Genomic DNA, 17,127 nt, shown 5'->3' with positions numbered 1-17,127 from the left:
ATGGGTTTGGAGCTTGGCAAGCTCGCCAGTGGATCAAGTGAGGTCCCTCCTCTTTTTTTCTTTTCTGCTTTGTTTTTTTTCCAAGTCAGGGTTTCTCTGTGGAGCCCTGACTGTTCTGGACTTTGTTCTGTAGACCAGGATGGTCTCAGACTCACAGAGATCCTTCTGCCTCTACCTCCCGAGTGCTGGGATTAAAGGTACTTGCTGTTACCACCACCACTCAGCGGAAGCAACTTTTTTTTAAAAGATTTTATTTATTTATTTATTTATTTATTTATTATATGTAAGTACACTGTAGCTGTCTTCAGACACTCCAGAAGAGGGCATCAGATCTCATTACGGATGGTTGTGAGCCACCATGTGGTTGCTGGGGTTTGAACTCAGGACCTTCGGAAGTATAGCGGCTCTAAACCACTGAGCCATAGCTCTAGCACCCACAAGCAACTACTAACCTGTATAATCATAGTGTCTGGGCTGTAAGTGCCCACTAATGTTTGAACAAATGTCTGCATTTAGCACAGTCCCCTAACTCAGTGACTAGATTAAGCGGCGCTCAGCATGGTGTTCAAGGTGGTGAGTTCACTTCTATAAATCCTTTCTGGGGTCTGCAGTGGAAAATGAGAAATTAGTAGGTAGCAGGAGAAACAGGCTTCAAATGAGTGTGACAAACAGACAAGGGCCCAGGGCCATGCTGGTCTCAGAGGATTGAGAGACTTTGACAGGTAGGGAAAGAAATGAGGAAATGCTGAACATAACTTTTCTGTGAAATGTAAAATGATCACAGAGGCATGAGCGAGCCAACACACCTGTGTGAATGACCCTCCACTGCAGATTCTTTTCACGCATTCAGGACAGATGTGATTATTTTCCTGGATTGAGGTGATGCGTAAGGTGTAACGCATAAAGGGCTTCCAGCTGGGCATGGTCCAAATGTCTAGAGTCTCAGCACTTAGGAAGATGAGGCAGGAGGACTGTGGAGTTGGCTTATATAGTTCTAGCCTAGACTGGTCTACATAACGAGACCCTGTTTCAAGAATCCCCCTCCCTTAAAAGCCAACATTCCTCTACTTCTTAGCCAGTGAGGAAGACCTAGCAAGCTTTTTAAAAAGCAATGCCTCAACAGAGCTCACGCCTGCAGGCCTAGACCCCAGACAGCCTGGAACATCAGGAGTTCAAAGCCAGTCTGAGCTCTACGAGACCGGTCTGAGCTCTACAAAACCTACCTTAAAAAATAAATGAAACAATGAAAACCAGGCCCAGTGGCTTATGACTGTCATACCAGCACTCAGGTAGCTGAGGCAGAAAGCTCAAAACATCAGCACCAGCCTGGGTCATACTCAAGACCAGTGTGTTTTGGACAGCAGTTGAAAAGACAGTCTCATTGATGACCACCATAATGTGGCAGCAAGAAAAGGGGAGGGATAGCAGGTGTCCTGCTCAAAGAAAGGAGATCAAGGTGGGCTTATCCCGGGGTCATGGTGAAGGTTCTGGGCCCAGTACTGAACGTAGGCTTTGCCAGATCAAGCTTGTCACTGCAGACTAATTCTGTACAATGACCTGTCTTATTGCTAGGTCTTTATGGAGACTTTTTGTGTAACTGTAATAGTGTGAATTGGTCCCTGTCAGGGTATGATAGCATGTACTGCACAGGGATGTTGTGGTGGTTTGAATGAGAATACCCCCTGACACACACACACACACACACACACACACAAAGGACCAAGGCTCATGTTTGAATGCTTGGTCCTTAGTTGGTGGAACTGTATGGGAAGGATTAAATGTGGCCTTATTGGAGGAGGTGTGACATTGGGGTTGGCCTTTAAGGTTTCAAAAGACTATTGCCAGTTCTCTACTTCATGGCTGTCATCTGAAGATGTGGGCTCTCAGCTTTTGCTCCAGCACCATGCCTGCTACTGTGCTCCCCACCGTGATGATTCTGGAATCTCACCCTCAGCAACCACGACCTTCAAATGTTTTCTTTATATGTTGCCTTGGATATGGGGTCTTAGGATGGCAATAGAAAAGTGTCTAAGCCAGGGGTAATATGGGAGGTGCGGGATGTTACTCCCTTGGATGCATCCATTAGAATAACCAATACAGGGCAGCTGTACAGAAGATAGCAATATGTGTTGAGAATGGGGTCTACAGCCTAATGGCTTGTGGTTTCAAGTGTTGTTAGAGGCCTGCTTCTCTCCTGAGATGATAGGCCTTGTGGATTACAGAACTGGCTGAAACCCAGGCAAAGGATGCTGGGATGGGGTGGGGCAAGGGACACGGGATGGGGCAGCTGCCTCCCCCACCCCCACAGCAGGGGCAGAGGATTAGGTGACAGTCCCCAAACCTAGCCCGGAACTAACACCCTCCTCCCCTTCACACAGGCACCTTGGCCTGTTCCCTCAAGCTTGTCAAAGCTCAGAATAACTTGAGAACCAGACATCAGGATGGCAGGGGCTCTGCTTGGTGCCCTGCTTCTCCTGACACTCTTTGGTAGGGACAGGGGTCAGGGGAGCCAGGTGAATCCGTATGTCAACATGAAGTGGGAAAAGGACTGAGACCAGGGTGGAGACTGAGACAGTACTTGGTCCCCAGATGCAGTATTGTTGGTTTAGGAAAAATCTAGAAATATAAACACAGGAGGGGTGCACTGGCCTGGGGGGGGGAGGGGCAGAGAAGCCTTCCGGGCTGCTGCTTTGTGTACAATGACCCTTTCTTTTTGAATCATAGGCAGAAGCCAGGGAAAGAATGAAGAGCTTAGCCTGTATCACCATCTCTTCGACAATTATGACCCAGAATGCCGGCCAGTTAGGAGACCTGAGGACACTGTCACCATCACCCTCAAGGTCACCCTAACCAACCTCATCTCACTGGTAAGACCTTCCCCCAAGTCTAATCCTATACCCTCACTTCTACCCCCTAACTCCTGGCCTCAGCAGGCTTCTTTCTGTTGTAGAACGAGAAAGAAGAAACTCTGACCACCAGTGTCTGGATTGGCATTGTGAGTCTGACCTGGGGAGCAGTGGGAGGGTCCCCAGCCAAGCCCCTTCTCTTATGCCAGGTGGGAGACGGAGAGCACACATTCTCTCGTCCCCACCTCTTAGGACTGGCACGACTATCGGCTCAACTACAGCAAGGACGATTTTGCAGGTGTAGGAATCCTTCGGGTTCCTTCAGAACATGTATGGCTGCCAGAGATTGTTCTAGAAAACAAGTGAGGATCACCCAAGAGGGCAGGCTGCAAAGGGAACTGGCTTTGGGGGATTTGGTTGGTGAAGGAGGTTCAGACATGTGAAAAGCTTGGTTTCCACAGTATTGATGGGCAGTTTGGAGTGGCCTACGACAGCAATGTTCTAGTCTATGAGGGAGGCTATGTGAGCTGGTTGCCCCCAGCCATCTACCGCAGCACCTGCGCAGTGGAGGTCACCTATTTCCCCTTTGACTGGCAGAACTGCTCTCTCATTTTTCGGTAGGAAGAATCACTTCAATCATGATATTGAGAAGGGCCTAGAGCAGGGGACAGGGCCTGCTATGGAGGGATAGGTGGGGTCTTCTTTAGAGGGACTTTGGGAAGGAGTTGGAGTGAGGCACTGGAGTGAAGGGGTGGGAAGCTGGATTAGGTTTGCAGTAGGGGTGGGCACAGGTTTCTTGCTGCCATCTTGTAGTTTTAGCGCATAGTCGCAGCTATTCCCCAGGAGGAGTCTGAGGCATAAAAATTACTTGAGTCCAGGAATCCCTTGGATAGCACGGTGAGCCCATCAGCAATCCAAAACAGAACAGAAAAGGAAGCAGGATTGGGAACGCACTGGGGAATGTGGGCAAAAGAAGAGAACCATATTACCCTGCCAGATCCAAGCTTCCAGGGTGGAACTAAGATGGCTGCCAGCTTCTGGGGTAAAGACTGGCCCTGTTTCACAGCTCCCAAACCTACAATGCTGAGGAGGTGGAGTTCATCTTTGCCGTGGATGATGACGGCAATACCATCAACAAGATTGACATCGACACGGCAGCTTTTACCGGTGAAGGGATATACCCCCTTTCCAAAAAATCTTCTCCCAGATAAGGTTCAAGGGGGGACGTTCAGGGTAGGGCTTGACCTGAACCACACAACCAGAAGCTGAGCTTCTTGAAGTCAGTCTAGATGTGCTGTTTCCACACCCCCACCAGAAATGCCCCTCTCTACCATTCTGCCCCCGTGCTGACAGCCCAGGTTTCAAGCGGCCCTCTTGGCCTGGAGTTGCAGGTGTGCGGGCTGACTGTGCCCTATGTCCTGCAGAGAATGGAGAATGGGCCATCGACTACTGCCCAGGTGTGATTCGCCGCTATGAGGGAGGTTCCACAGAAGGCCCTGGAGAAACTGACATCATCTATACGCTCATCATCCGCCGGAAGCCGCTTTTTTACGTCATTAACATCATTGTGCCTTGTGTGCTCATTTCTGGCTTGGTGCTGCTTGCTTACTTCCTGCCTGCACAGGGTAAGGGGTGACCCTGACTCCTGAACCCCAGGCTGGGCTTGCTCCCTAGCTTGTCTCTCACAGTTTGCTCCCTCTAGCTGGTGGCCAGAAATGCACGGTCTCTATCAACGTCCTGCTAGCCCAGACTGTCTTCTTGTTTCTAATTGCCCAGAAAATTCCAGAGACTTCTCTGAGCGTGCCACTGCTGGGCAGGTAATCTCAAAGTGGATCCCACAGAGATAGGGGCGTGCATGGAGAATGTAGCCAAAGAAGGCTTGCATAGGGACCTGGTGTTGTCCCGTTCTGGACTTTTATTTGGACACAGGGTTGGACTGGGACAGGGATGGATGATCTGTTTCCCCATTCTCCTCACTGCTGCTGGGCGACACCTTGCGGTTTCCCGAGTATCTCTGTCAAGAGGACAGTATAGTTCAGTACCTCCTTAATCACACCTCCTCTGACCCATGTCGCACCCTTTATCCCAAACGCACCGGATCCCCAGGGACCCCAAGGCCCAGTTGGCGTAGGGTTTGTGGCAGAGATGAGGTAGACCTGTGCAAACCTCGTCCACACAGGTACAACCACGCCCCCTGGATCAGGTACCGGGCACTTGCGCCAGCTGCTGTTCCAGCTTGCCGAATCCCCTGCCCTGTGGCCAGGGCTACACGGGCCAGCGCCCTACCAGGATCCCCAGTGTCTGGGGATGGGCCTGGGCAGTCGTTGCCGCCGTCCAGTCGCTGCACCTCCTGCTGCAGCCACAGGGCCGAGATCTGCATTGGGGCATATGGGCTAGAGGTCCTTGCTTTTGTTGGCCTAGCCCTCTCCCCCTTTTATTCCCATCCCTCAGCCTCCCAGAGCAGCACCTCTAACAAGGTGGCTCCAAAGCTCAAGATGCTGGCTGCAGCTTCTCTTAGCACCAGTCCTAGGGTGGCCTTCTGGGTGGGCGACTTGTCGGATTCTAGGGGGTCCTGGGACTTAAGCTCTCTGAACCTTTGCACCAGATATTCGTGAGCTGCGGCCACAGCAAGTTCCAGGGAAGATAGAAGTGGAGGCTGTAAGGCCACCTGGAGGAGCAAGGGTAGTGAGTGGAGTGGTCACATGGAAAGGGTCATAGCAGGAAGAGCTGGGGACCTCTTCAGCTTCTGCCTTTGGGTGGGCCATTCTAATACCCTCACCTCGGTGGAGCTGTGGAAGTGGTAGACCCACAGCAGGGTGTCCAAATTGCTGGGAATCCCCTTCATGTCCGCAACAGATGGTATATGCAGAAGGGCCGGGACAATTCTGGCATCGTTGAGGAGGATCAAGAAGTAACGCCACCAGCGTTCAGAGGAGGTGGTATTTGTGAGGTAGAGGGCAGCTAGTGCCTTCTGTTTGTGGGGTGCCGTGACATCAGGCTTCTGTATATCAGGTATCTTATTTTCGTCATGGTGGTTGCCACGCTCATTGTCATGAATTGCGTCATCGTGCTCAACGTATCTTTGCGGACGCCAACGACTCATGCTACATCCCCTCGGCTGCGCCAGGTAAGCGCTGGTTGGAGAAAGTACTGCCCGGGGGTGGGAAGCGGGCTTGGAACCTCTCTCTGCCCCGGCTGCAGATTTTATTAGAGCTGCTGCCGCGTCTCCTGGGCTCGAGCCCACCCCCAGAGGACCCCCGAACTACCTCACCAGCGAGGCGTGCCTCGTCTGTGGGCATTCTGCTCAGAGCGGAGGAGCTCATCTTGAAAAAGCCGCGGAGCGAACTGGTGTTTGAGGGTCAAAGGCATAGGCACGGAACTTGGACCGGTGAGCACTGCTCTTGGGTCAAAGGCATACACTCGCCGTTAGGGACGCTCTTTTAATGACCTAGCGCTTGCTGTTGCCTTAGCAGCAGCCCTCTGCCAGAACCTGGGTGCTGCAGCCCCCGAGATCCGCTGCTGTGTGGATGCTGTGAACTTTGTGGCTGAGAGCACAAGAGACCAGGAAGCCACTGGAGAGGTGGGTTGGGAGGTTGAGGCGGAGCAGTGCTAGATGCCCCGCCCTCCAGGCTCCTCCCTCGCTAAACTCTCTCACAGGAACTGTCCGATTGGGTGCGTATGGGGAAGGCACTGGACAACGTCTGTTTTTGGGCAGCTTTGGTGCTCTTCAGCGTCGGTTCTACTCTCATCTTCCTTGGGGGTTACTTCAACCAAGTTCCTGATCTCCCTTACCCACCGTGCATCCAACCATGAGCCTGCACTGGCACCCACCTCTCCCCCACCCCCCAAGAAAGAGATTTTGAAAACAGGCTGCTGACAATAAATCTGGTTTGTGAACTTGCAGGAGGGGTTGTGTGGTCGTGTGGGTGGGTCCGACTCCTCAGGGAAGTAGAAGATGGGTGGGTGGTTTGGTCAGGTACTTGGAGGCAATTGGTTCAATTTTGCTCTTGGCTCCTTCTAACCTAAAGAATATTTATCTAGTTGATAGCCAATGAGTCTTTTACAAGACCCAGATATAGAAACACTGAAGCCAGAAGTTTGGCCTGGCCCTGCTGGGGCTGGTAAAAACTATTCTCAAAGGGTCCTACAGTGTCAGGACTGATCCCTGGCCTATTCATCCACCTCACTTCATCTCTATTATCACAGTAACTTCACAGAGCCTAATGCCTTTCCTCTACCCTCTGCATTCTCAACTCTCAAATCTCTCCAGGATTGAGAGAGAACAATGGTAGGATCTCAAAATGGTGGAAGCTGGTTGAATTGTCTTTATTAACAAAGGGGATATATCCAAGGCCACTACATTGAGAAAGGATACAGGAGGGAGAAGGGCTACTTGCTGCTCACACTATATACAGATGCAAGCAAGGGAGAATGAAGGCTGGGAGCTCTGAGCTCTCTCCTTCTAGGGAAGGGGTGGGAGTGGGGAGGAAAGGGGGAATGTTTTGGCTATGGGGTCCCTCCTCCATTCCCTGGGGTTTGGGGGGGGGAATCATTAAAGTGCTTTCAGAAAATGAGGAATGGTCCCTGCCCCTGGAGTGGCTGGTGACCGCCCCCCCTCCAGAACCCAGGGCCCAGTGAACACCCCCCCCCCCAGAGTCTGGTACATTCAAGGGGGGAGCCGGCTCCCCTGGCGTGCAAATAAAGGGGTCAGGGCCCTGCTCATTCAGCAGCAATGGGGTAAGGGGTCCAAGCCCCAAGCACTCTCCTCTTCTGTGGAGAAAAGGGGAGGAGCAAGTCCCACTCAATTCCTGGTAAGGGGAAGGAAGCTGTGTCATTCCCTACAAGTTGGGGAAAGGCACAGTTTTGAGAATGTTGGGAGAAAGGATGGTCACGTGATCACGAAAGCTTCAGGGATATGAGGTCACGTTCCCAGCAGGCTCCAGTGAATCAAACCAGTAAAAGCAAAAGCCCAAGGGGGTGGGAGGGCAGGGGCGGCCTGGGTAGTCTGGTTATGGGAAGAGAGCTGGGTCCATGTGGGGAGCCCCAGCCCAGGGGCCTTGTCACCAGTTCATGATGCAGTTACGGTTCAGAGTCATAAAGTAAACTTGGCTGCTTCCTCCAGAGCGGACAGAGGCAAAAAACACCTGGATAAAGTAGAAAAGACATCACCAAGGGCTAAGTGTGTGTGTGTGGAGGGGGGTTGGGGGTGTGTGGGGAGGGGTGTGGGGGGGGGGGGGGGGGAGGGGTGTGCTGGGAAGAGAGACGAGGTTGACACTGGGAGAGAGAAAGAAGTGAATGACACCTGTTTCTCTCCGTCCCCAAGGAAAGGCAAAAAAGTGTTACCAGGTCCCTGGGGTAAAGGCAACAGAACCCAAGGGGAAGGAGGGTGTGGCTCTGACAGCTCAGAACAGCAGAACCATTCCACACCTCCAGATCCCTGCCCAGAGCAAGGTCTGGAGAGGCAGGGCTAGGCTCCTTTCAGAGATATACTGCCTCACCTTGTCATTCCGCTCACACAGGAACTTGAGCCTCTGGGCTCGCTTGTGCATGAAGACCCCATCTAGGTGGCCTGTCTCCACAGAGCGGATCTCTATGGCCTTCTCACCCCAGCCCATTATCTGGTTGGAGCAGATGTAGGCTGAAGAGAGAAGATGGTGGCAGGGCTGTAAGGAGGTTTCAGTCCTAGTCACATCAGAATAAGCAGCTTGGGGTGGCTCTTCACTTACCCACAGAGGTGGGCATCTCTCCCCACTGCAGCACCACATCCTTGATGATCCGCCCGTAAGTGTTGACATAGACACCCTCATCTTCATAGCACAGCAGCATCTCCATGCCATCAGTGTTGGGGAGGAAGATGATGGCGTGGGGTGTGATCTGGCTCTGGATCTAGGGAGAAGAAGGTGGGCTGGGTGGGGTCCTCATGTCTGATGTCCAGAATGGGTTGGTCTCCCTCACCCCATAGCCCTGCTAAGCTCACATGTACAGGGATGTAGATGTCATAGCTGTTCCCAGAATCAACATCCACAGCATGGAAGCCAGCACTGGAGCCATAGATGACCTTGAGCCGCTGTCCCTCCTCTACTGTCAGGTCCACCAGTAGAGGGCGGTGAGGGAGGTCAGCAAAGGACTGTGGAGGAGAGAAGGCTCAGGGAAGACAGGTGCAGGAGTGCAACCTGGGAACATACTGGTGGCTGAGGCTGGGATTACCTTGAAGGCCATGAATTTGTGGTAGGGTTTGGGGGCCCAGGCATACACCTCCACGGAGTTCTTCAGGGCAATGACCAGGAATTTAATCCGTTCATATTTCACTGGAGGGCAGGAAAGGGGAGACGCAGTGACTTCCACTGTCAGCCTTGAGGATCTCAGTAGTTAGCCCAGACCTTGCTGCTCCCTGGCTACTGTGCTGTGGCATCCTCACCAACACGGTAGTGGCCGCAGCCCTCCATGTCCCCCACGGTGGTCCACCCCTGCTTCTTTTCCACCTCTGGGTCATTGTGTAGAATCTTGTTCCGAAGCCAGGACAGGTAATATACCCGCAGTTTGTTCCTTTTCCCTGTGAGATGGACAGACATATGTGGACACATAAACACTCATTTTTTTTGTTTGTTTTTTTGAGGCAGGGTTTCTCTGTATAGCCCTGGCTGTCCTGGAACTCACTCTGTAGACCAGGCTGGCCTCGAACTCAGAAATCCGCCTGCCTCTGCCTCCCGAGTGCTGGGATTAAAGACATGCGCCTCCATGCCCGGCACATAAACAGTCATTCTTTTTTTTTTAATATTTATTTATCTATCTATCTATCTATCTATCTATCTATCTATCTATCTATCTAGATATCTATCTATTTATATGCTGTACACTCCAGAAAACGGCATCAGATTTCGTTATGGATGGTTGTGAGCCACCATGTGGTTGCTGGGATTTGAACTCCGGACCTTTGGAAGAGCAGTCGGCGCTCTTAACCGCTGAGCCATCTCACTAGCCCTAAACACTCATTCTTATCAAAGGCCCAGTTCCTGCTTCCCACACTACTGTCTGACTGCGGTTGTTCTCCTCCCAGGATGAAGATACGCAAGTAATTAAGCCCCTTGGCCCCAAACTCCATACACACACCTGAGATGGTGATGAGCAAGTTGAGCCCTTCCAGGACATCCATTTGCTGGAAGCGTCGTCGCCCAATAAGTCCATACACCTTGCCCTGCCCACTTCGGTCCAGCAACATCAGCCCATTCTCTGTGCCCACTAGGAGGTTGACCCCTGCAACGGGAATCCTTGGATAGGTCAGAGGCAGATCCAAGCTCTACCCTGACCAGGAGTATGGAGGCTGTGCCCAGATCACTTCCACCTTTTTCAGTTCTGACTTACCCCAGAGAGCTGCACAGAGGATCTCTGAATTGAATCGCTTCTTGTACTTGCGAATTTCAGGAGTTTCACTATGAGCTCGGGTGTTGGTGGGATTGACGTTGACCACAGAGCCCTTCCTCACATCGAACTGCAGCTGATCAAGGCGACCACCTTCTCCACCCACTAGGGCTGCCAAAGAGGAGGGAGGGTGGGCTGCAGCCCTCAGTGATTATTTCTATTCCTATGCCCCTCCATCTCATCTTGGCACATCAGAATCCTCTGAAGGGGAGACTCGAGAACAGAGGTGCACTGAGGTTAAGAGTGCCTGAGCCAGAGGCCAAGGCCTGGCCAATGCCTGTCTCCACCACTCAGCAGTTCCCCCTCTGCCTCAATCTCTCAGCCACTCTGAGAAACCCCCTCCCCCCAAGGAGCCCTGTGCCAGGACAGGGGCTAAGCCTCAAATAAGGGGCCCGTGCTTGGACTTTTTAAAAGATTTTTTGAATTTTATTTTTGTTTTCTTGTCTCTGTGTTCTGGTACCCATGGAGGCCAGAAGAGGGCATCAAGGTTCCCTGGACCTGGAGTTAGATGAGGTTGTGAGCTGTTTCAGTGAATGTTGGGAATCAAACTTGGGCTCTCTAGAAGAGCAGAAACTTTCATCCACTGAGCCGTCTACCCAGCCCCATGCCTATCGTTTGTAAAGCCCCATTCTCTAAGAGCTCCTGTCCAGGCCAGCTCTGCTCTCCAGCCTCAAGGCAGACAGCCCCCGTCCTCACCTGTGATAGGGATGGTGTCCCCACTGCCTCCAGGCTGGTAGATCCCTAGATCCACAAACATGGTGAATGAGCTCTTTCCTGGGGCCTTTACCAGCCCACGAGACTGGTACTGTTGGGGAGAGAGGGAACAGTCAAGATACATGTGTGGCTCTGGCCTGTGGCCCTCGTTTTACGGGACAGATCTCAGGTTCCTGTTAAGGTCACAGTACCTTGCTTCACCCAACACAGTGCTCCTAGCACCCCACTCTTGTGCGAAGCCCAGGGCTCTTCCTTTGGTCACTGACCCACCCACTCCGGTACACTTACATCACTGCCTCCATCCTTTGTTGGAGGGCTTTGACCTTTGCTGTTCTCAGTAGGTGAGTGGCTGGGCTGGACCACATCAGGCAGGTTTGTGTAGCCATTGCTATCAGCAAGCAGCAGGCTTCGTTCCTCTTCAGGAGTCTAAAGAATAGAAAAAAGGTCAGGGCAGGGCTACAGAGGGCATGTGGCAGGAAAAGGCAAGAAGGGGAAGGAGACCCACTCACACGCTGGACCACCATGGTGCCGCCGCCGTATGAGGGCTGGGTCCCGGATATTTCCTCAACATCATGAACCACCATGGTGCTGACGCTGTCTGTATCACCATCACTGCTGTGGGAAAGATGAAGGTGGGGCCTTCCAGGTCCTGCCTGCCATACAATGCCACAGGAAGCAGGTGACAGCCAGAGACTTGGCTTTTAGCCTCCTCCAAAGCCCTCACTGACTCAGGTTCTTTCTGGGTGGCCCTCAGCCAGGCTGACAGGGGCATCTGACAGGGTCCCAGGCTGATAGAGAGACAGAGGGGCGTCTGACAGGGTCTCAGGCTGACAAAGAGACAGAAGGGCATCTGACAGGGTCCCACAGTGACAGAGTAGTGGAAGAAGCTACTAACTCTGCTCTGTTCCCTCCTTCCCTGAATTTCTCCTCTGTTTGTCCTGATGGGGGAGGCCCTGCCCTAGGACACCCCATACCGGCCCCCGGGAGTGTCTCTGCTCCCCTCTGACGGCTCCCCATCGCCTTCCTCCTCCTCCTCTTCACTGCTCTCCACCTCCTCACTGGATGAGGAGTAGTCCATGGCCTTCTTGGGAGGCTTAGGGGCCTCATCCAGAGTCCGCTCTTTGAGCAACACAAAGTCCTGCAGAGAAGAGGAGATGAGGGAGGCAGTAGGGCTTGGGCAGAAGCAACACCGAGGAAGGGTGCCTGCCAGCGGAGGTGCAGGCAGGGAACAGAGGGCTTCCCAGCAGCCCCTCACTAACCTCGCCAATTGCTCGCTTATAGCTCTGGGAGGGGCCACAGAGGAAGAGAGGCGGCCAGGAGGAAGCAGGAGAGATGGTGAGAAAGGTTAGGAACATGAGCTATGCTATGTAAGGTCTGCAGCTCCCCTAGCCCACGCTCATTAGTGAAGGCTCCACAGTCTGCCCCAGATCACTTACTGCCGGCCGGCCTGGCCTTGAGCGGTGGTCTTCAGGCTTGGCTTTGTTCCCAGGGGAGAGCACTGGAGAGCTATCCAGTTTTGTGGAGGCTGAGCATGACAGGGTGGGAAAAAGAAAGTCACAGATATTATCTACAGAATGGGCCCGGGCCCAGGCCCAGGTCCTGGGCTGACCACAGGCCCCAAACCCATCCACATCCCTCTTGTTCCCGTGCTGCTCTGGTCCTAGGCCACCAAAGGCACGCGGACTCTGCTTTTGGTGTTGGCCAGAGAAGGCTTGGGACTTGGCTGACATACCTCCCACACGGTTTCGGTTCCGCTCCAAGGAGCCAGCCTGAGGGAGGTGGCCGTGGGAGGCCGGGAGGACACTGTCTGAGCGCTCCCAGCCAGGGTCACTCCTCCTGAGGTCAGGGTTACTGTGAAGGGACAGAGTTCACATCAGAGCTGTGCTCCCATCCTGAGTGTCAAGCTGCACTGCAGGGGGAGCCATCACCAGAGAAGCAGGTGGCAGAAGTGAGAGGTGAGAGTAAGTCAGGGGGCAACTCCATTACCTAGAGGCGTTGGGCGGGCCAGGGGGCTGAGCTGGGGGCCCGGGAGGCTTGGGGGTGCCCCGCTCTGCCCGCCTCTGCAGATAGATTTGCCAGGCGGAGTTACTGCGAGGTCTGTGGAGGGAGCACAGGGTGCCGGGGCGGGTCGTGGTGGCACAGGGAGGGGATGAGGTGCCTGGTTTGGGGCTTGCCCCACCCCTATGCAGATAACCTGGCAAAGTCCCTATATCTCTTATCCCCTAGGTTGCCACATGAGCCCACCCTGGTGCTGTGTACCTGGCACGGACAGCCTGAGCTGGCCGGGACCCTCCGGCCCCACTGGTGTTAAGGGCAGTGGCGATAGAAGAGGTCCTCTGTGGAACCTGGAGAGAAAGAGCGGGTAACAGGCACAGCACACACTCCATTCCACTGTCAATCTGAGGAACGCAGTCCTCAGCACTCAGAGAAACAAACAGGTTCAGTATGTCTAGGCTGTAATGTTGAAAAATGGCCATGCTGGGGTAAGGGTGGCCCTTAGATGCTTGGCCATTTCCCATTCCTGCAGTCACTTCTGTCTTTCTACCCTTACAGGCAGTGTCTCCGTGGCTGCCTTGCTTTCTTCCTCCTACTCTGAACTCTTATATTCTTGTTTTTTAGGGTTATACTTACCTTAGGTGGAGCCTCATTATCAGGCCGGACCCAGGATGGAGGGTTTGGGCTAGGCCCTGGCCCTTCAGAGGTGGGGTCTGAATTCTGGCGGATGACAGCTCCTCGGGCACTGGGTGTGGCAGTGGGTGTAGGGACAGCAGCAGGGTCAGGGTCGTGGGAGGCTGGGAAGGCAGCCAGGTTTCGAGTAGGCTGGTCCTGCAGGGACTGGGATCGGGGTACAGGTGCTGCATATGGCTTCAGTGGGACCCGGTGTGCCACCAGGCTCTGCAGGGGAAGACCAGAAAGGGTGGAATGCCTGCTTTGTAACACATCCTGCAAACTGGGCTCTGGGCTGAGAAAAGTCCCCTCTCCCATCAAAGAAGGGGATTCTAAAGGCTGGAGAAGTACACTATGCAGGGAATGTGCCCTGTACTGCGCAGAAGATACAAGTGAGCACAAGCATGTACTCATGGCCGTAAGCAAAGCCACCCACTTCTGTTAGGACAGGAATGGGGACAGACTCACCTTGTGCGGTCCTTCCTGGGGCTCCACAGGCCTCTGCATAGGAGGAGTCTGGGAAAGAGGTCCTGGGGGGCTAGGAGAGGCCTGGGAGATGGGGGGCTCTGGTCCCGCACTGCTTGGCTTTGCCTTGGCCAAGGGAGAGTTCTGTTGCTTGTTCATCCGTGCTCTCTCTTCCACCTGTGATTCGAGAGGGACAACAGGAGGCAGGCCACTGAGCAGGGCGTCAGCAGGCCAATTGGTTCCTCACTTCCTTCACACATTCCAGCCCCACATCCTCAGCTCTTTCCCCTCCTCAGTGCTGTTACAACATCTCAGCTCTGGGGCATCGAGACTGGTAGGATGGGAGTCTTAGGGGACAAAGGAGACAGCGTACCTCGCGGGCCCATGCTGGCTTGTCAGCAGGATTTATGCCCCGACCGTAATGATACAGGGGCTTCCTGTCTCCAGGCAGGATCTGCTGCTGCTGCTGCTGCTTCTGGAGCTGCTGCTGCTGCTGCTGCTGCTGCAGGGACTTGAGGTAGGCGTGCTCCTGCTGCAGCTGTCTCTGCAGCCGCTCCGACTGCCGCTGCTCCTCCAGCTGCTTCCGCTTGTATTCCTGGGCCCAACGGTAGGGAGAGAGGGCTCAGCAGTGTGTGGCCGTGTAAGTTAGAGCAGGCTTGCCTTGCCTTTCCTCTACTGCCTAGACAGGAGCTGCTTCCCTGGTCTTGGGAAGCCCCTTTCCCTGATGTGTTCCCATCCCAGTGTAGGAAAGCAGTTCAGGATGGCATTTTCCCGAGGACACTGAGGGACCCCGTTACCAGCAGCAAGGCCTGTTCCTGGAGCAGCTGTTGCTGAAGGATCTCGAGCTGTCGCTGCTCCTCCTCTAGCCTGTGACGGATATATTCCTGGGGGGGGGGGGGGGGGGGGGGGGGGGGCAGGGAGGGAGGGAGGAGGCGGCAGGAGGGTGGCAGCAGCGGCGAAGGAAGGGATCAGCAGGGTGAGGATGAGGGGGACAGGGGTAGATGAGCCCCAGGGGGCAATGCGGCACAGATGGGAGTAAGAGGACACAGGGGATGAGGAGGAATCAGGTGGGAACATGAAGGATAGTGCCCCAGGGCAGAGACAAGGATGGGCAGAGATGGGGAATGAAGGCACGGAGACAGGAGGGCAGGGAGCAGGGTGGGGTTGAAGGGCAGGAGAAAACAGAGAAAGAGTGAAGCTAGAAAAGATAGGAGGAATCTAGGGGCAGGGGAGCGAAAGGGCCAGGGCACCGGGAGCAGGAAGGCAGGCAGCAGGAGCAGGGCAGGGCAGGGCAGGGCAGGGCAGGGCAGGGCAGGGCAGGGCAGGTGTGGAGGCGGGTGTGTGTGCGTGAGCACTGGCACCAATACCTGTTCCCGCTCTGCTTGCCGCCTCTCTTCCTCTCGTCGTAGGGCTTGCATATCTTCCAATCGCCGCTGCTGCTCCTTCTCCTGCAGCTTACGCTGTTCTCGCTCTCGCCGCTGTTGCTGTAGACCAAGGAGTAGTATGTCTTACGGATCGGATCAGATCGGAACAGATGCTAGTACAGCACAGCCTTGGAAGGATTGCCCTTCACGGAGAGCAGGGCAGGCGTGTTAGAGACGGTGGAAAGGCATATATCCCCAGCCCTGAACCAGAGCTGAGCCCTGGGCCCCAAGAGCTCAGTTTGAGAAGTTTGAGGTATCTATGCACATTGGGCTAGACAGAAACTGCTGTCCTCAGAGTGGGTGCCATTTTCCTCTTCCCATCGCACTTGTTAGTTCCATGTCAACTTGACACAAGCCAGAGTGATTGTAGAAGAGGGAACCTTAATTGAGAAGATGTCTCCATGAGATTAGTAGTGCATTTTCGTGACTGGTGACCGACTCGGGAGTGGCCAGCCCACTGTAGGCTGTCCCACCCTTGGACTGGTAGTCCTGGGTGCTAGAAGGAAAACAGGCCAAGCAAGCCATGAGGAGTCCTGTTCCTCCACGTTGCACTTGGTCATGTGCATTATTGTAGCAGTTGAAAGCCTAAGACTGCCACCAAACAAACATGCTAACATGTTATGACCCTTGCATCCCAAGCCTTTGTGCCTTGAACACTAAGAGATGGACGTTAGTGTCAACCTTTGGCCAACAGGGGGCACCAAGTGTCCGTGCACAGAAAAGCAACCTTCGGCTTTGGTAGCCCAGGATGTACAGGAGATGCTTTCTGGCCAGTGTCTGCTCCAATTCCAAACCACAGCAACAACAAAACAGCCAAGACCAAGCCGCTGGACCCTTACGCATAGAACTCTTCCCACGGTGAGGCTGCTGGCCAGGCCTCTGTCAAATCCTGCCCACTTCTATTAGAACAGCAGAAAGCTTTCAAAAGTCAAGCTTTCTTACAAATTGCTTCTTCAGTAAGAACAAAACTTACTCTGAAAAGCAGAAGATGTAGAAGTGTAGATGCTGGAGCTACTGCCTCCTAGACAATGTTTTTAATCACTTATATTATAAATTTTGGAAAAAAACCCCCAAAGTCCAGATCTTTCATTCTCCATCATGCACCACCAACAGTAAGTACATTCAAACACACATACACACATACATACACACACACACACACACACACAAATTTTATTTTTTTGCATGTGTTAGCAGGCCCAAGATCCTCAGGTGTGACAGGTTCTACCACAGCTGTATCCCTATCCCCCAACTGTTTTTTTGGTTTTGTTTGTTTCTTTGTTTGTTTGTTTGTTTTTAGAAATAAGGCTTAAGCCAGGCAGTGGTGGCGCACGCCTTTAATCCCAGCACTCAGGAGGCAGAGACAGGTGGATTTCTAAGTTCGAGGCCAGCCTGGTCTACAGAGTAAGTTCCAGGACAGCCAGAGCTATACAGAGAAACCCTGTCTTGAAAAACCATAAAAAAAAGAGAAGGCTTAAACTTATCAGAGTGGCACAAACGTGCCATGTAGTTGAGGCTGACCTAGAACTTCTCATCTTCTTGTCTCCTCTTTCAGGGTGCTGGGATTACAAGTTCGTACTATTGTAACCAGT

The 17,127-nt window shown here is 53.4% G+C and overlaps 3 protein-coding genes across 12 annotated transcripts in view; 1 reads left to right on the top strand and 2 right to left on the bottom strand.

The window, feature by feature from the left end:
• On the top strand, positions 1–6,749 carry Chrne (cholinergic receptor nicotinic epsilon subunit). Its single transcript, XM_029483541.1, has 12 exons — positions 1–37; positions 2,725–2,867; positions 2,951–2,995; positions 3,099–3,208; positions 3,308–3,463; positions 3,913–4,013; positions 4,271–4,471; positions 4,549–4,663; positions 5,859–5,973; positions 6,048–6,234; positions 6,317–6,426; positions 6,504–6,749. The coding sequence occupies exons 1-12, from the start codon at positions 1–3 to the stop codon at positions 6,657–6,659; spliced, it is 1,476 nt and encodes a 491-aa protein (XP_029339401.1). The 3' UTR covers positions 6,660–6,749.
• On the bottom strand, positions 4,728–5,908 carry C11H17orf107 (chromosome 11 C17orf107 homolog). 2 transcript variants are annotated; one of them, XM_021175537.2, is made up of 4 exons: positions 5,626–5,908; positions 5,314–5,514; positions 5,013–5,220; positions 4,728–4,860 (listed from the first exon to the last, which is right to left on the bottom strand). In XM_021175537.2, the coding sequence occupies exons 1-4, from the start codon at positions 5,689–5,691 to the stop codon at positions 4,820–4,822; spliced, it is 516 nt and encodes a 171-aa protein (XP_021031196.2). In that variant the 5' UTR covers positions 5,692–5,908; the 3' UTR covers positions 4,728–4,819. The 2 variants fall into 2 exon arrangements, with proteins under 2 accessions (XP_021031196.2, XP_021031195.2); XM_021175536.2 differs by having other exon boundaries at positions 4,747–4,860; positions 4,942–5,220.
• A 402-nt stretch (positions 6,750–7,151) lies between the features above and the next one.
• The window catches only part of Mink1 (misshapen like kinase 1), a 53,307-nt gene continuing 43,331 nt past the window's right edge, over positions 7,152–17,127 (bottom strand). Inside the window, exons 13-34 of one of the 9 annotated variants that reach the window (XM_029484113.1) lie at positions 15,479–15,595; positions 14,909–14,995; positions 14,485–14,706; positions 14,115–14,288; positions 13,611–13,874; positions 13,239–13,324; positions 12,966–13,076; positions 12,712–12,830; positions 12,416–12,504; positions 12,239–12,262; positions 11,954–12,117; positions 11,489–11,594; positions 11,268–11,405; positions 10,962–11,070; positions 10,209–10,376; positions 9,957–10,100; positions 9,265–9,399; positions 9,054–9,154; positions 8,824–8,973; positions 8,573–8,732; positions 8,345–8,484; positions 7,152–7,990 (exon numbers count right to left, since the gene is read on the bottom strand). In XM_029484113.1, coding sequence (XP_029339973.1) covers positions 7,907–7,990; positions 8,345–8,484; positions 8,573–8,732; positions 8,824–8,973; positions 9,054–9,154; positions 9,265–9,399; positions 9,957–10,100; positions 10,209–10,376; positions 10,962–11,070; positions 11,268–11,405; positions 11,489–11,594; positions 11,954–12,117; positions 12,239–12,262; positions 12,416–12,504; positions 12,712–12,830; positions 12,966–13,076; positions 13,239–13,324; positions 13,611–13,874; positions 14,115–14,288; positions 14,485–14,706; positions 14,909–14,995; positions 15,479–15,595 — 2,892 coding nt within the window. In that variant the 3' untranslated portion in view covers positions 7,152–7,906. The remainder of the gene's footprint in view (positions 7,991–8,344; positions 8,485–8,572; positions 8,733–8,823; positions 8,974–9,053; positions 9,155–9,264; positions 9,400–9,956; positions 10,101–10,208; positions 10,377–10,961; positions 11,071–11,267; positions 11,406–11,488; positions 11,595–11,953; positions 12,118–12,238; positions 12,263–12,415; positions 12,505–12,711; positions 12,831–12,965; positions 13,077–13,238; positions 13,325–13,610; positions 13,875–14,114; positions 14,289–14,484; positions 14,707–14,908; positions 14,996–15,478; positions 15,596–17,127) is intronic. The other 8 variants (XM_029484114.1, XM_029484115.1, XM_029484116.1 and 5 more) reach the window with 8 other exon arrangements.

This window comes from Mus caroli, chromosome 11, assembly GCF_900094665.2.
Source record: "Mus caroli chromosome 11, CAROLI_EIJ_v1.1, whole genome shotgun sequence".
NCBI lineage: Eukaryota > Metazoa > Chordata > Mammalia > Rodentia > Muridae > Mus > Mus caroli.
The sequence above is the reverse complement of the archived record's forward strand: the minus strand, read 5'-3'. Positions and strand labels throughout refer to the sequence as shown.

Excerpts from the sequence above, each read along its gene's own strand:
- Chrne (XM_029483541.1), top strand. The coding sequence starts at position 1 with ATGGGTTTGGAGCTTGGCAAGCTCGCCAGTGGATCAA. Across the intron at positions 3,209-3,307 it reads GAGATTGTTCTAGAAAACAA|TATTGATGGGCAGTTTGGAG; the intron begins GTGAGGATCACC and ends TGGTTTCCACAG. Across the intron at positions 3,464-3,912 it reads AACTGCTCTCTCATTTTTCG|CTCCCAAACCTACAATGCTG; the intron begins GTAGGAAGAATC and ends CCTGTTTCACAG.
- C11H17orf107 (XM_021175536.2), bottom strand. The coding sequence starts at position 5,691 with ATGAAGGGGATTCCCAGCAATTTGGACACCCTGCTGTGGGTCTACCAC. Across the intron at positions 5,515-5,625 it reads ACTTCCACAGCTCCACCGAG|GTGGCCTTACAGCCTCCACT; the intron begins GTGAGGGTATTA and ends TTGCTCCTCCAG. Across the intron at positions 4,861-4,941 it reads TTGGGGTCCCTGGGGATCCG|AGATACTCGGGAAACCGCAA; the intron begins GTGCGTTTGGGA and ends TCCTCTTGACAG.